The following is a 14,353-nucleotide window of genomic DNA, read 5'->3' as shown; positions in this document are numbered from 1 at the left end:
AGGGTCTAGTTCATGGCAGATTCCGATGGGCAACAAGGAAAGGCAAAGCTAGTTTTTACAAACTAGGAGATGGGAAGGTTGCTTTTTTCCTTCTTTTAAGATTTTATTTTTTAAAGTAATCGCTACACACAGTGGGGCTCAAACTTAAAACCCTGAGATCCAGAGTCGCATTTTTCACCAACTGAGCCAGCCAGGTGCCACATGAAGGCTGCTTTTTGTGTGTGAGACTGGCACAGTGATGCTGCTAAAGTGGCTTTCTCTCTGAAGTGGGGACACGCAGGCATCTTAATGCTATCAGGTTTGCTGACTTCTGCTGGTGATGGAGGGTGACAAGGATGGTTGGGCTGAAAACCAGAAGCTGAGCACAAGAACATATGGGCTGGGGTGAGGGGGCCTCTGGCTGGCTGGGGACTGGCCTGGTGGAGGACTAAAGTTTTTTTTTTCCCAGCAGTGGGATACACTGGCAAAATAACAAGTCTTCCATAAGGGCCAGGCCAATGCAGCTCCATCCAAGGAGTACTCAGAAAAATGAGAGGGTGGAAAGGGGAAGTTTGAGGAAACAGACATTACTTACCTCTGCACTCCACCCCATTCCCTGTGCTTTATCCACAACTGGTATGGGGACAGCAGGGGACGTTTGAGTCACATGAAATAGGAGTTTTAAAGTGAGTAGGTGGACAGAACTAAGTCTTAACCTGAAGACAACCTGAAAAGTTAATCTGAAAGCTGTCAGAGGGGCCTAGGATCCAAATGGTCCAGAGTAGCTGTTACTAGAAAAATTAAGTTATTTTGGAAGAATGGATTTGAGATAAGCTAATGAAAAATCAATTCTGGATTTATTAAAAAGAGACTGACAATCTGTCTATCCACTTCTGAAAAATCAGTTTCCACAGGGACCTAACTGCTCTTTAATGCAACTCTAATAAATGATGAGAAAATGTTCTGCGTCTTGGTGAACTATCAACTGAATCCCAAATGACTAGAACATTAGGTGACAAAGAACATTAGATGTTAATGTTAAAAAGAAGGTTGAAAGTGTTCACAAAACAGTTATTTTAATGAAGCAAAAAGTATTTCACATTCCATAACTGTTGGACACATCCAGGAGAGCTAGGTCCCTTATCTCTTCCAGGAGTGTGTATAGGCTTCTTCCCTTTGTTTGACAGTATTTCTGATAATCTTCCTGAATGACGTTTACTTTGACTTCTTGAGCAAGCTGAGCCTCCTCCACAGATCTAGTTACTTCCTTCACTAAATCACTCTTTAACAAGAGGGAGCTCTGATGAAAAAGTTCTTTATCTGGTATCAGGTATGGTTTATTGCTTATTATTTCAAGCCTGATTGTATCAGAATGGCAACGGGAGGCCTGTACGGATATTCTCACCTATCACAGAGAAGAAAAGGCATGTTACCAAATCTCATTTTTTTTTTTTTAAAGATTTTATTTATTTATTTGGCAGAGAGAGATCACAAGTAGGCAGAAAGGCAGGCAGAGAGAGAGAGAGTAGGAAGCAGGCTCCCCACCGAGCAGAGAGCCCGATGCGGGACTCGATCCCAGGACCCTGAGATCATGACCCGAGCCGAAGGCAGAGGCTTAACCCACTGAGCCACCCAGGCACCCCCCAAATCTCATTCTTCATACATGACACTGAAAGCAAGGCTTAATGTAAATACGGACTTACTGTTACATGGTCAAACAAATGGAACGTAACAGACTCCCCGCCTGTTGTGGTAGAGGTGATTTTGTTTTGAAATCGTTGAAGAGATCCTGGTTTCCATTCAGAACGGCTGTCTGAGCCACACGAGATCACCAAACCATCTTTATTTCTTAGATAAGCGGCACCTTTAATTCCAAACCTGAATCATTGCCAGAATAAAAATCCAGAGATAATGTATTCTCAGTATACAACTTTTGTACCCTCCATCTAGAATGCTAGTTTTTATTCTAGATTAAAACCAACTTTTCCTCTCACCTCCAAATATTTCACTGAGCAGGTGGAAAACTATTTTGCTAAATAAGGAAGTAAAATCCTGTCTTACTTAACACTAATACAGATGTACTAGATGCTAATCTTTTATAATTTTTTTTTAAGTAGGAGCCCAACATAAGGCTTGAACTCAGGACCCTACGATCACAACCTGAGCTGGGATCGAGTCGGATGCTTAACTGACTGAGCCATCCAGGTGCCCTTTTTATACTCTTATAGTGCATTATTCTCTTATAGTATGTACATCTGTACCTACAAATAGTTGTTGTATTTTAACAAGTTACATCTGACACAGTCTTTGTGTTCTACACTAATTTAACTATAATTTTTTTTTTTTTAAGATCTTATTTGATAGAGACCATGAGTACAGTGGGGGTAAGGGCACAGGGACAGGGACAAGCACACTCCTGGCTGAGCAGGAAGCCCAACTCGGGTCTCGATCCCAGGACCCTGAGATCATGACACAAACTGAAAGCAGATATTTAAACCAACTGAGCCAGCCAGGTGCCCCTATAACTATGATTTCTTAACAACTATTATGTTAGATGTAACATACCTTGGTATAAATACGAGTACTCCATTTGTTCTAATTGAATATATAACTCCATCAGATATGCAACGCGCCTCATTCTCTGGGTCTTTGTCTTTAAAATACATGCACTGGAAGAGCTCCGTAGATTGCTTCTGAGAATGCTGGGCTGCCTGGAAGAAGCAGCACAACCCAAAGCAGGCTAAAGCACCCGGTCATCCCCAGGGGAAACGCAGAATTCATACTTCCACAGAAACGACGTCTTTAAAAAGGCTGGACTTACTAAAGTATTGGTAAGTATTAACACAAATATTCTTCCGTATCATGAATTCAATCAGTTTTGTGGGAGCCTAACCATCCAGCAAACATTGCCTAAAAATGTCCTTTAGAAAATTAATTCTTTAAGAAAATAACATGTGACTTAGACTCTGTTTACAGTTCATTCAGACAGGAAAGTATCTGAATCCATGCCTCCCCTTCATTTTGTCTGTCCTACCACAATCCTGCTGGTGCAAGTATAAATTAGTACTGCTATCCCAAAGGGCAATTTGGTCAAATGCACCAAAGATTTACTTGTGCACACCTTCTGAGTCAGCAATCTGGGCAACTGTCTGAGAAGTCTGTAAGGTATATATACAAGGAGGGATGTCAACTGGGTTGCCCAGGACAACAGTGCTGCCCAACAGAATCTGGGCAGAATGGAAACACTAGCCTACATGGCTAGTGACTATAATACTGCACAGCAGTGAACTAGAATACAAGATACAAAAATTGTATTAAATATTGAGGTAGTTTCCAATTTTTCTGTATCACCAAATTCTCTCTTCTATGCTGTACAATATTGTAGCCACTAGCCAACAATAGGAAATAAAATACAAAGCAGCTTCTAAAAGAAGCCTGTCATTTCTCTGAGGTGATGTTGTCAGTCACAGATGTGTCAAGTGCAAAAGATTTCAGAGAGCAGGTATGCTACCCTATTTGTCATGCATAAAAATCACGGTCTGGAATAGTGAATAATGGCTATCTTTGGGTGGTGAGATGATGCGTGGTCTTTTTGGGAAAAACATCTGACCTATTGTCAAATCTCCTACACCCACATTAAATGACTTTGTAACATCTGTAAATATTGAGAGCAACACAAGAGACATTACAATTTTTCACCTTATTTCCTTGGGTAGAATAATGCTAGAATTTAATGTGCTAGACTATATGGCTCTTCATTCCATCACAAAATAAAGCTGGTACTCTCTTAGCAAAAGAGATGATGGAAGAGAATTTAAAATCCCTTCTTACTCGGTTTCTGTTGTTGATATGTCTGCATAATTCCTCAAGATCTTTGTTGCTGAGCAAATTGTCCTTTATTTCCATTTTCTTATCTTTTGAAATGGCTGCCATCAGCAATCGGTGTACTACGATATCTGAGTATCTTCTTATCGGAGATGTAAAGTGAGTATATTTATCTAATGCAAGGCCTTCAAAAAGAAACCAAAAGATGGAAATCAACAACAACAAAAAATATTTTTTAAATGACCTGCTCAAGGTTATGGCCACACAAAAGAATGCTATCATTCACCATAATGATGGAACTCTTCCTCCGCACACGACCCAGTAGAGAAATACAGTGCGTTAGACATGGCCTGTGTGGCCATGGATCGCAGCAATCTGTTTACGATGGGATCGTTGGGGTCATTCGCATTATCCAGAGAATCAGCCAGTGTTTTATTGGACCTGACAAAAAAACCCGAAAGACCTTTATTTAGTCTCCAGCAACAATGTGCAAGTCAATACTCTAAGGGCAATCTTTCATTCTGAAGAAATTTTATTTTGGATCCATTTTAGATGCAACTCTTTTCAACTACAGAAATCTAGTCTGCTTTTAAGGTTGAAACAAAGAAAGTGTATAATTTTAAATAGTATTTCCAAAGTAGTTAAAAACCATGTACTGATACCTATGTGGTTAGGTTAATGTCCAGCACATAGTAGGTGTCAAATACTTTTGTGGAACTGAATTCCTAATACGCTTAATGTGAAATATCCCTTACAGATCAAAGAATGGACTTTTTGGAAATCAAGAATTACTGAGCCAGGGACACGTGGGTGGCTCAGTGGGTTAAAGCATATGCTTTCAGCTCAGGTCATGATCCCAGGGTCCTGGGATTGAGCCCCACATCGGGTTCTCTGCTTGGCAGGGAATCTGTTTCCTCCTCTCTCTCTGCCTGCCTCTCTGCCTACTTGTGATCTCTGTCAAATAAATGAAGAAAATCTTAAAAAAAACAACAACAACAAACAATTACTGAGCCAGAGGGACTTAAAAAACAGAACTAAACCAAACCTGAGGTGCAGTCCCTTTTTTTTTTTTTTTTAAAGAGAAAGGGACAGGGAATATTGCTTATTTACTCAAATAATCTTTAAAACCCAGAAATATAGAATATTAAAAATGAAACTAACAGGGGTGCCCGGGTGGCTCAGTCGTTAAGCGTCTGCCTTTGGTTCAGGTCATGATCCCAGAGTCCTGGGATGGAGCCCCGCATCAGGTTCCCTGCTCAGTGGGGCGCCTGCTTCTCCCTTTCCCACTCCCTCTGCTTGTATTCCCTTTCTCACTGTGTCTCTATCAAATAAATAAATAAAATCTTAAAAAAAAAAAAAAAGTCACATGCTCTACTAACTGAGCCAACCCCTGTATAGCATTTTCAATAGGGAAAATCTTTTCTTCTGGAGGAGGGATAAAAATGTCTCATTCTATGAAGGGATGGTATACATTTATCTTTGGTGTGGTATTTTAGGATGTTGCCTCAAAGATAAGTTGCATTTTTAAAGCACTAAAATAAACAGGATTACTTCTTGGTATATGCCAAAGGGGTCTATGAAATTAAACCAGGAGTAACAGGTCCCTTACTTCTGCATCACAAATTTTAGTGGATCAAAATTATGCCTAAATAAACTTTTAATTTTAATCTCTATACCTACATTGTAGTAAATGCAGAGAGCCAAGAAGTTTTCTATTTTTGGTCAAAGATCTGGCTGTCCCATTTTAGGAACTACTATAAGATAAATAAGTGTACAGCACTCCCTCCATTCCTCTGCCCCCACAAGAGAGGAGTTACCGTGTATCTATGAAGAAGCCTTTTGCTTTAGCACATTCTCGCAGTTCAGAAAAAAACTCCTGCTGTGGAGGAGGGTGTTGGCGCAACAAGGCCTGATGAGGGAAACTCTCCCAGATCTTCTTGGCTACCCAGTGGTTGGCCAAGATCATGCATTCAGCCACCGTCTCGTGGACTTCCAGGGGCTGCCTGGGGATGAGGTCATGGATGTTCTTTTTTTCATCCAGCTGAACACGAATCTCTACCCCCTCTAATTCCAGGGCCCCGCAACGGTCTCGCTTAGCCCGGATGTGGCGCGCTATTTCAGTCAACTTTCCAATGGCCCACACCAACTCCTCTAGCTTGGCTTGTCTGCTCTTCTCATCCAAGTCTCTGAATTCTGGAATATCATCAACAATGTGGAAGTTTCCGTCCAGCAGTTCCTGGGCTGCTTCATAAAACAGTTTGTATGCTGATCGAATAATGGTTCTGCTGTACCACACTGTCTTAATTTCATAGGAGGTTTTATCCAATTCCCATATGACACTTACGGCATACCTATAAAACCAGTAACACTGACGTTATTCAATTCTTCCATTTTTGAAGCAAGTAGAATAGACCCTAAATGTAACTTAAAAGAAATGATAATGCTACAGGTTTTTGGACCAATGTCTCAATTCAAACACTCCGCCATTAACTCAAAAATTATTTAAAATTAAAACAACAAAGTTAGTCTAGATTCTGTTGAGCTCTGAGCATATCTGAAATGAGTTCACATGTAATGTTACAATGTTCTCCATTTTGATTACACTAGAGTAGCACTGAGATAATCAAGTCTGGTGGGCTTGCTAGTAAAGAAGAAAGCCTTTCAAATCAAAAGAATAACAATGAACTATCATATCACTCTCGATGGAGGGTTAATTAGCAAAAAAAGTTCACTTAATAAAGACCCACTTTACGGGGCGCCTGGGTGTCTCAGTGTGTTAAACCACTGCCTTCGGCTCAGGTCATGATCTCAGGGTCCTGGGATCGAGTCCCGCATCGGGCTCTCTGCTCAGCAGGGAGCCTGCTTCCCTTCCTCTCTCTCTGCCTGCCTCTCTGCCTGCTTGTGATCTCTCTCTGTCAAATAAATAAATAAAATCTATAAAAAAAAAAAAAAAGACCCACTTTACCATCACTCTGTTTAAAAACACATGCAACATTTGCACCTCATATAAAAACAAAGGGCTACTTTTCCTAATATGTAGAGTTCTTACAAATTATTAACAAACAGATGGAGAGCAAAAAAAAAAAAAAAAAAAGGAAGGAACGGAACCTGAAAGTTCCTTTTATTTTTATTTATTTATTTATTTTTTAAAAAAGATTTTATTTATTTATTTGACAGAGAGATCACAAGAAGGCAGAGAGGCAGGCAGAGAGAGAGAGAGGAGGAAGCAGGCTTCCCGCTGAGCAGAGAGCCCGACGTGGGACTCGATCCCAGGACCCTGAGATCATGACCTGAGCCGAAGGCAGCGGCTTAACCCACTGAGCCACCCAGGCGCCCCTGAAAGTTCCTTTTATAGAAACAGAAAAGAATACATACATATATGAGTGTTAAACATACACAATAATGTTTAACCTTATTCATAATAGGAAAAGTGCAAATTAAAACCACCTAAGTAAGACACAATTTTCATCTCAAATTGGCAAAGATAAAAAAAAATACAACATATTGTGTTGGTAAGGCTGTTGGGGAACAAGCATTCTCATACATCGGTGGTGGGAATATAACTGGTGTAATTTTTATGGAGGGCAATTTGATTACATCTATCTAAACACAAATGCATTTACCCTTTGACACAGAAATTCCACTTCTAGGAATTTATCTGTCAGTTATACTCTACTTTTTTTTTTGTTAGATTTTTATTATTATTATTTTTTTTAAGATTTTATTTATTTATTTGACAGAGAGAAATCACAAGTAGATGGAGAGGCACGCAGAGAGAGAGAGAGGGAAGCAGGCTCTCTGCTGAGCAGAGAGCCCGATGCGGGACTCAATCCCAGGACTCTGAGATCATGACCTGAGCCGAAGGCAGCGGCTTAACCCACTGAGCCACCCAGGCGCCCCTATACTCTACTTTTAAAAATATGAAATGACGGGACGCCTGGGTGGCTCAGTTGGTTGGACGACTGCCTTCGGCTCAGGTCATGATCCCGGAGTTCCGGGATCAAGTCCCGCATAGGGCTCCCAGCTCCACAGGGAGTCTGCTTCTCCATCTGACCTTCTCCTCGCTCATGCTCTCTCTCACTGTCTCTCTCTCAAATAAATAAATAAAATCTTTAAAAAAATATATGAAATGACTTATGTTCCATGTAATTCAGTACAGTTTTGTTTGTAATAGCCAAAGACTGAGAATAATCCAAATTTCCATAGACAAGCAACTGTTATTAATATGGAATGATCTACAAGCTACACTGTTAAGAGAAATAAAAAGCAAGCAGCTGAATAGCATCCATACATATAACGTCACAATCTGAGTATGAGAGAGAGACCACATGTCTACATTTGTGTGTATATGCACTATATCCAGAAAAATACATAAAAACTTGGTAACTGGGGGAAAGAGACAGGAGGGGAGCCTTTCATGAAATATCTTTTGGAACCTATAAATTTTGGACTATATGGTTTTATTATGTATTCAAAGACAGATATAAATGTTAACTACCACAAATAAAAGACTCCCTAAGTTCATGGTCCTCATGCAAAACAGCCTCAGCCAGGGAATATATATGCACAAAGTCGTCCACGTTTGTTCCTAGCCTTTTAGCTGAGTTTTAAAAAGCCAACAACAGGGGGAGAAGCGGCCTCACAGCTAGACGTACAGAAAAGACGACAGGAAGGGCAGGGAAGTCTAGAGAAAAACCGCCTACAAATGAGTGGCGCAGAGGGGACAGGGGAAAAATGGGGGTAGAGAACAGGGGGGCAGAGTGTATTCAAAAGCAGAGGAGAAAGAGACCAGAAGCAAAGCACTGGACAGCACAGAAGAGCCAAGACAAGCCCTGGTGATCGAAGAAAAAAAATCATGAACAAACTCACCTATCAACGCCTCCCAGAAGGGAGCACAGATCAGCACTGAGGATGGAGGGCAGCATGTCATAGCGACGGTCTGCTAAATAGTAAGTGATGGCCCTGTGAACGACACATATGTGGGTGTGTGACCTTCAGTAGCACGGCTGCCAGCCGCAGGGGCCGTGGGGGAGGGAAACCGCCAAGTCCATAGTGCAAATCCCCCAAGGCTATTGCTTTTTCATAAAGCGCAGCAGACTGGGTAATGGAGCTATTCCCACGTTCCCACTTTTCTAAGGGAGACTGCCTTGGGCTGAATATTCTTCCACTGATATAGAAAAGAAAGAAAAAGTGACATGAATCTTAGCTGTCTAAGAAAAATTAGAGTGTAATGAGCCGGTATTTATAGGAAAGAGTATCCATCCAGGAAAAATTTAACTCATCACAATTTGGAAGGAAAGTGGGTTTGAAAAGGTTCTGTTAAAAAAAAAAAGGAGGGGCGCCTGGGTGGCTCAGCGGGTTAAAGCCTCTGCCTTTGGCTCAGGTCATGATCCCAGAGTCCTGGGATTGAGCCCCGCATCGGGCTCTCTGCTTTGTGGAGAGCCTGCTTCCTCCTCTCTCTCTACCTGCCTCTCTGCCTACTTGTGATCTCTGTCAAATAAATAAATAAAATCTTAAAAAAAAAAAAAAAAAAAAAGGAAAGGTAAATTGATCAAGGAACTATTTCTCTATAGGGAAAGGGGAAGTGGACCTCCATTTTTTCCCTTTTTTTCTAGAAGGGATTTGCAGAATTGCACAAAACTGGGAAATCTTTGATTTGAGACTGAAAATAGGGAGTTATGAACTAGGTGAAGGTCCCAAATACAAACTCACACCGTTGGTCTCAAAATGCATTACCTTGTCCTAGCTTCGATGTCGATGTAAGAATTTGGTGGCACGAAGTGTGTTACATCTGCAATGTGGACCCCGAGTTCCAAGTTGCCGTTAGCTAAGGTTCTGACTGAGAGCGTGTCGTCCACATCTTCACAGCCTTTTGGGTCAATGCTGAACACGAGATGGGTTTCCCTCAAGTCTTTCCGTTCCCGTTCCTCTTCTGGACTCACTTTCCAGGGATTTTCTGGTGTGTTGACTGGCATTTCACACATCTATATGATAACAGTCAGATATTCAGCAATTCTCGCACCACAGGCTTCCTATGAAACTCTGCTCTGGAACATTCTCACTGCAATCTCACAGAAATCCATTCATTCCCCGTTACCTTTTGCAATTAACGTGTTTACTTCTTTTGATTGATAATTATTTATTAGGTGCCTAATGTGTATCAGGAACTGTGCTAGGCTCTGGAAAGTTCAGGAGCCAATAGGAAAGACCCAGTCCCCTGTCTTTGAGGAACCTTACAGTCTGCCAGTTTCCAGCAGCTTCTTTAGTTATGCAGGCCAGAACAAGGATGAATGGTGGCTTAGAAAGAGTGCAACCTCTTGCCCACTTTCAAATGATCCACTTTTTAAATGCAGTGGAGCTTTTAATTCAAGTCAAGCTCTGAAAAAAAAAACCCCAATATGTCCCAAGTACTAAAAGCCTGCTCCTTAAAGATAATTTAAGTGGGACAATCTAGGGCACTTTCTCTCTATTATTACCTGTTTAGGCCATCAATTTGCAGTTAAGTAGGCTAAACAGGAAGAGAAAATTCTAGTCCTGTGAAGTCTACACCATGCTTTATTTTATTCTAACATTTTCACTAAGAGCTGTCAAAACAAGTCAACAAATAATTTCTAGAAACTAATGTTAAGCATAAAAATTTAATAATGTAAAATATTCTAAAATATTTTACTATTATAGCTCCTGTTCTGTCAAAGACTATAATGAAAATAAGAACACCCATACGTTTTTGATGGCAATGCAAACTGGTCCAATTTTTCTGGAGAATAATCTGCCGATACAAATAAAAGCCACTTAAATTTTTTATGCCCTTTGACTTGGTAATCTTACTTTAAGGATTATATCCCAAGAAAAATGATGCAAAAGAAAAAAAAAAAAAGCAGTATTTAGAAAAATGTTTGAAGTGGCATTTCTTCTACTACTGAAAAATTAAACAGCCCCATGCCCCAAAACTAAGGAAGACTTAAGCAGAGTACATTGATATGCAATAATTTGCCATTAACTAGGAAGACATAGCTGTATCAATACACAGAAATAGCTGGAAGTGAAAGAAGCAGAACAGAAAATAGCAAAGGCACACTATGGATCTAGTTATGCAAGAATGATAAACAAGATCTATGAGGATTGTAAAAGATCATAAAGTGATGAACATAGCTAATGTTTTAGGTTTACTGAATGTGTGTTTTCTGCAAAGGTTACAAAAACTGTTTCATGAGCATGACTTGGTGACCCGCAGGTCAGAGATGTATGGGACCCTAGAAGCTACTCCTCATGGCTCTGTGCAGGCCTGTGGGTGAGTGATTAGGACGGGGAGTGGAGCCCAGTAGCGTCTGTAACCAGGCACCTTTGCAGCTGGGGGCGATAAGCCACTGACAATAAGCCACTGACATACCATTTTTAAGCACAGTTGGAAAATGTAAAAATCTGAGAGCTGTGAGGCTCTGGGAAACTATGCACTCTAAGCTGACTTCAGTCTGGTCCACACACAGAACAGAGAGGAGTGAGCTGCTTCCATTATCTGTGACTTTCGTGAGTGGTTACACAGTACAGAGATTTTTCTTCTTAATGATGAAACAAACAACAAACAAATGCAAAAAGAAACTGTACAGAATGTCTTTCACCAGACCAAAGGACTCCAGGAAACCGGACCTGAGCTTCGGAGAAAGGGACAACCGAAATGCTGTTTTCCACCAGGATGGTCGCAATTTCCCCTTCCAGGTCCCCGATTCTGCCTAAAACACGCACAAAATGTCCATTTGGGTACAGGGATGTCGACTCCCAGGAATCGATGCGCACAACCACCCGGAAGTCCTGCACAAAAAGAGAAAAGAAACCCCACCAGCCCAGCTCCAGGAATTAAGTGGGTCAGTCAGAGGCAGCAGACACACAAGATACACAGCATCAAGCTCCAAAGAGAATGGCCGACTGAACAGTGGGCTTTGCTTTTTGTTTTGGTTCTTGCTGTTTTACTAAATTGCCAGATGGTTATGTAAGTGCTCAGCCCAAGGCTTTGGAAGGAGGCAATATCCCTCTACATCCAATAAGGAGGCTGCAAATTTCTGTTAAAGAAAGCCAACTGCGACACATTCTAGTTAATATTTGCAACACAAAAGAAAACCCCATGGTGCATAGTACAAATTCCGTTTCAAAACAAAAATCTCAATTTTGCCAGTGTGGGAGTTACTTTCTACTTTCTTTGAAGTTACTTGCTAAGTTTCATGGACATCTTTCAGTGGGGAGGGAGGGGTCAATGTGAACTGAACCCCACTGCTTCCAAGTTCCAGCAAACCACGGGTTTGGGAAGCGAGGGCTGCAAGAAGCCTCCGACGGCCCACAGAAGGCCTCCAAGGATGCGATGGGTGCATCAAGACCTGGTTACTGGCTGGGGACGTCTGGCTACTAAGTCTCATTTACAAACTGCAGAACATCAGGCAAATGAAACTGGGCCATGCCTGTGCTTTTTGCCACAGTAAGTTAATTTCTAACTTCCTTGTTTATATCTTCCCTCCAGCGCTATATTCCTTTATGGATAATCAATTTGGTGAAGTACCACTAGATCATCCCTACAGGGCAGAGAGATCGTATTTCTGTATCGCTAGCTGGAAGAAAGCTTGTTAGTGTTGGCAAAGCATAGCTATTGAAAGTTTCTGTGTTGGACAGCCAGATAATGTATGGACTCTGTAGCTGTCCTACACGGCTCTTTCTAGGACAGTTTCTCTCTGGCTTTCATTTATTAACCAAGGACTGCTTAACAGACGGTTCTATATATTTAGAATTTTTTAAAAACAGGATCTCGAAATGCCAGATGCCATCAATAATTTATCCCTTCTTATGCAAAGGCACTGCGTTTCCTGGTGGAGTGGGAGGGCCAGCAAAGACAGGAGGAAAAGTACAATGGCAGCTACCTGGAGCGCTTCCGTCTGCTGAGTGCTGATGCGGATTTTGGGAATTCTGTTATCCCAAGGTGTAACTAGGATTTTCTGAGCATTTTTGCCCTGAGACTGGACCTCTTCTTTGGATGGAAATGTCACCACGTAATCCCGCCAGTTCTTCTGTAGGATGCCCACCACTTTGCCTTTGGGAAAACAAAACAAACCACTTTGCCTTTGGGAGAACAAAACAAAACAAGGCCTTCTTTGGTGAGATGTTACCTCTCTGGATGCTGACTCATTCAGCAGTGAGGAAGGAAAACAGGAAACACAACGTTCAGTTTGTCTCAAGCACATCCACACAAGTCGAGAGTTGTCCTAATGAGCCCTGTTCTAGGTGCAGGAAATGTAGCAGCATCAGAACAAAATTCTTGATTTTCCAGAGTGGATGTTCTAGTCTGGGTGTCCGTAGGGGTGGGAAACAGACAATAAAAAGTAAATACAGGAAAGGTAGCGATGTTTGCTAAGGAAGGTACAAAACAGGATGAGGTGACCAAGAGTGACAAAGGGTCAGCAATGGCAGCTATTTTAAGTGAAGTGACAATCTGAGCAGAGAGTTGAAGTGAGGGAGGTTGGCGTGAGGAGGTTTGGGGAAAGCCTGTTTTCAGTGCAGAAGTCAAGATGGTCAATGTGGCAAGAGCAGTGATGATGAAGACAGTGACAGAAGGCAGCCCAAGCCGGTGGGACCATGTAGGCCATGGTAAAGACTTTGGATTTTATTCTGAGAGAAACAGGAAGCAGTTATTAGAGAGCGTTAAGCAGAGACATGACAGGACCCAAAGCCCTTTAAAGGGACTCCTGTGGCTGGCTCCCATGTGGAGAAGAGGCCATTGGGAGCAAGGGAGGGAGCAGGGAAACCAGTGAGGCGGAGACTGGGGTGACCACATCAAGGGGTTCTAGAGGACCCTATCAGGAGAGATCTGACGAAGCATGGGAGCCGCCACATTCAGGCCACGTGGGACTTGCTGATGAGTGAGAAAAATGTGGAGGGTTATCCCTGGGCCTTTGGGTTGGCCACGCGTAGAATGAACCTGCTATTGCTATTTATTGAGAGGGGGAAGACTTGGGGAGGAGCAGGTTTGGGGTTAGAAATCAGGAGTTTGTTATCAGGCGTGTTAAGTAGGAGGTACCCATTGGACATTCCGTGGAAGATGCCAAACAGACAACTGAGGAGACGACACCAGAGGCTGAGCAGGGGGTCTGGGTTGGAGAAGCAGAGCAGGAGGAGTGGAGGACATTCAGTGAGCCGCCCAGGCACATCCCAGAGGTCTGTAAGATGGAGAAGCTCCAGCAAAGGGACCAAGAAGGAGCACCCAGCAGAGAAGGCAAAGCACCTAAAGCCAAAGATGACACAGCAATCTGTTGGCCAAATGCTGCCAAGGGTTACAGGTGCCCGGGGCTGTAGGCAATGAGGTCACTGGTGCCCTTGACAAGAGGTCAAAGGTTTCTGGGCGGTGGGGACACCTGAATGTAGCGGCTTCGGGAGACAATGAGTAGAGAGAACACAGTGGTAGCAGTCTCCCTGAGTCTTGCCACACACTGAAGCAGAGGAAAGGGCAGCAGCTGGATGGGATGTGGGACTTGAGAGGATTTTGAGTTTTGTTCTGTTCTAGGATGGGGAA

General features: G+C 42.2%; 1 protein-coding gene across 4 annotated transcripts in view; it reads right to left on the bottom strand.

Annotated features, from left to right (window-relative positions):
• Nucleotides 1-1,038: 1,038 nt before the first annotated feature.
• Nucleotides 1,039-14,353, bottom strand: part of DIS3L (DIS3 like exosome 3'-5' exoribonuclease) — a 34,000-nt gene continuing 20,685 nt past the window's right edge. For 3 of the 4 annotated variants that reach the window (XM_013059486.2, XM_004758638.3, XM_004758639.3), the window contains 10 exons: nt 12,708-12,877; nt 11,452-11,613; nt 9,541-9,788; nt 8,674-8,766; nt 5,622-6,155; nt 4,091-4,245; nt 3,811-3,989; nt 2,545-2,690; nt 1,683-1,857; nt 1,039-1,384 (listed from right to left, as the gene is read on the bottom strand). In XM_013059486.2, coding sequence (XP_012914940.1) covers nt 1,076-1,384; nt 1,683-1,857; nt 2,545-2,690; nt 3,811-3,989; nt 4,091-4,245; nt 5,622-6,155; nt 8,674-8,766; nt 9,541-9,788; nt 11,452-11,613; nt 12,708-12,877 — 2,171 coding nt within the window. In that variant the 3' untranslated portion in view covers nt 1,039-1,075. The remainder of the gene's footprint in view (nt 1,385-1,682; nt 1,858-2,544; nt 2,691-3,810; nt 3,990-4,090; nt 4,246-5,621; nt 6,156-8,673; nt 8,767-9,540; nt 9,789-11,451; nt 11,614-12,707; nt 12,878-14,353) is intronic. The other variant, XM_045067421.1, reaches the window with a different exon arrangement.

The sequence above is a fragment of the Mustela putorius genome, unplaced genomic scaffold, assembly GCF_011764305.1.
Source record: "Mustela putorius furo isolate JIRA1106 unplaced genomic scaffold, ASM1176430v1.1 tig00003896_pilon_pilon_pilon, whole genome shotgun sequence".
Taxonomy (NCBI): Eukaryota; Metazoa; Chordata; class Mammalia; order Carnivora; family Mustelidae; genus Mustela; species Mustela putorius.
Note: the sequence above shows the minus strand (reverse complement) of the source record. Positions and strands in the feature narration are given on the sequence as shown.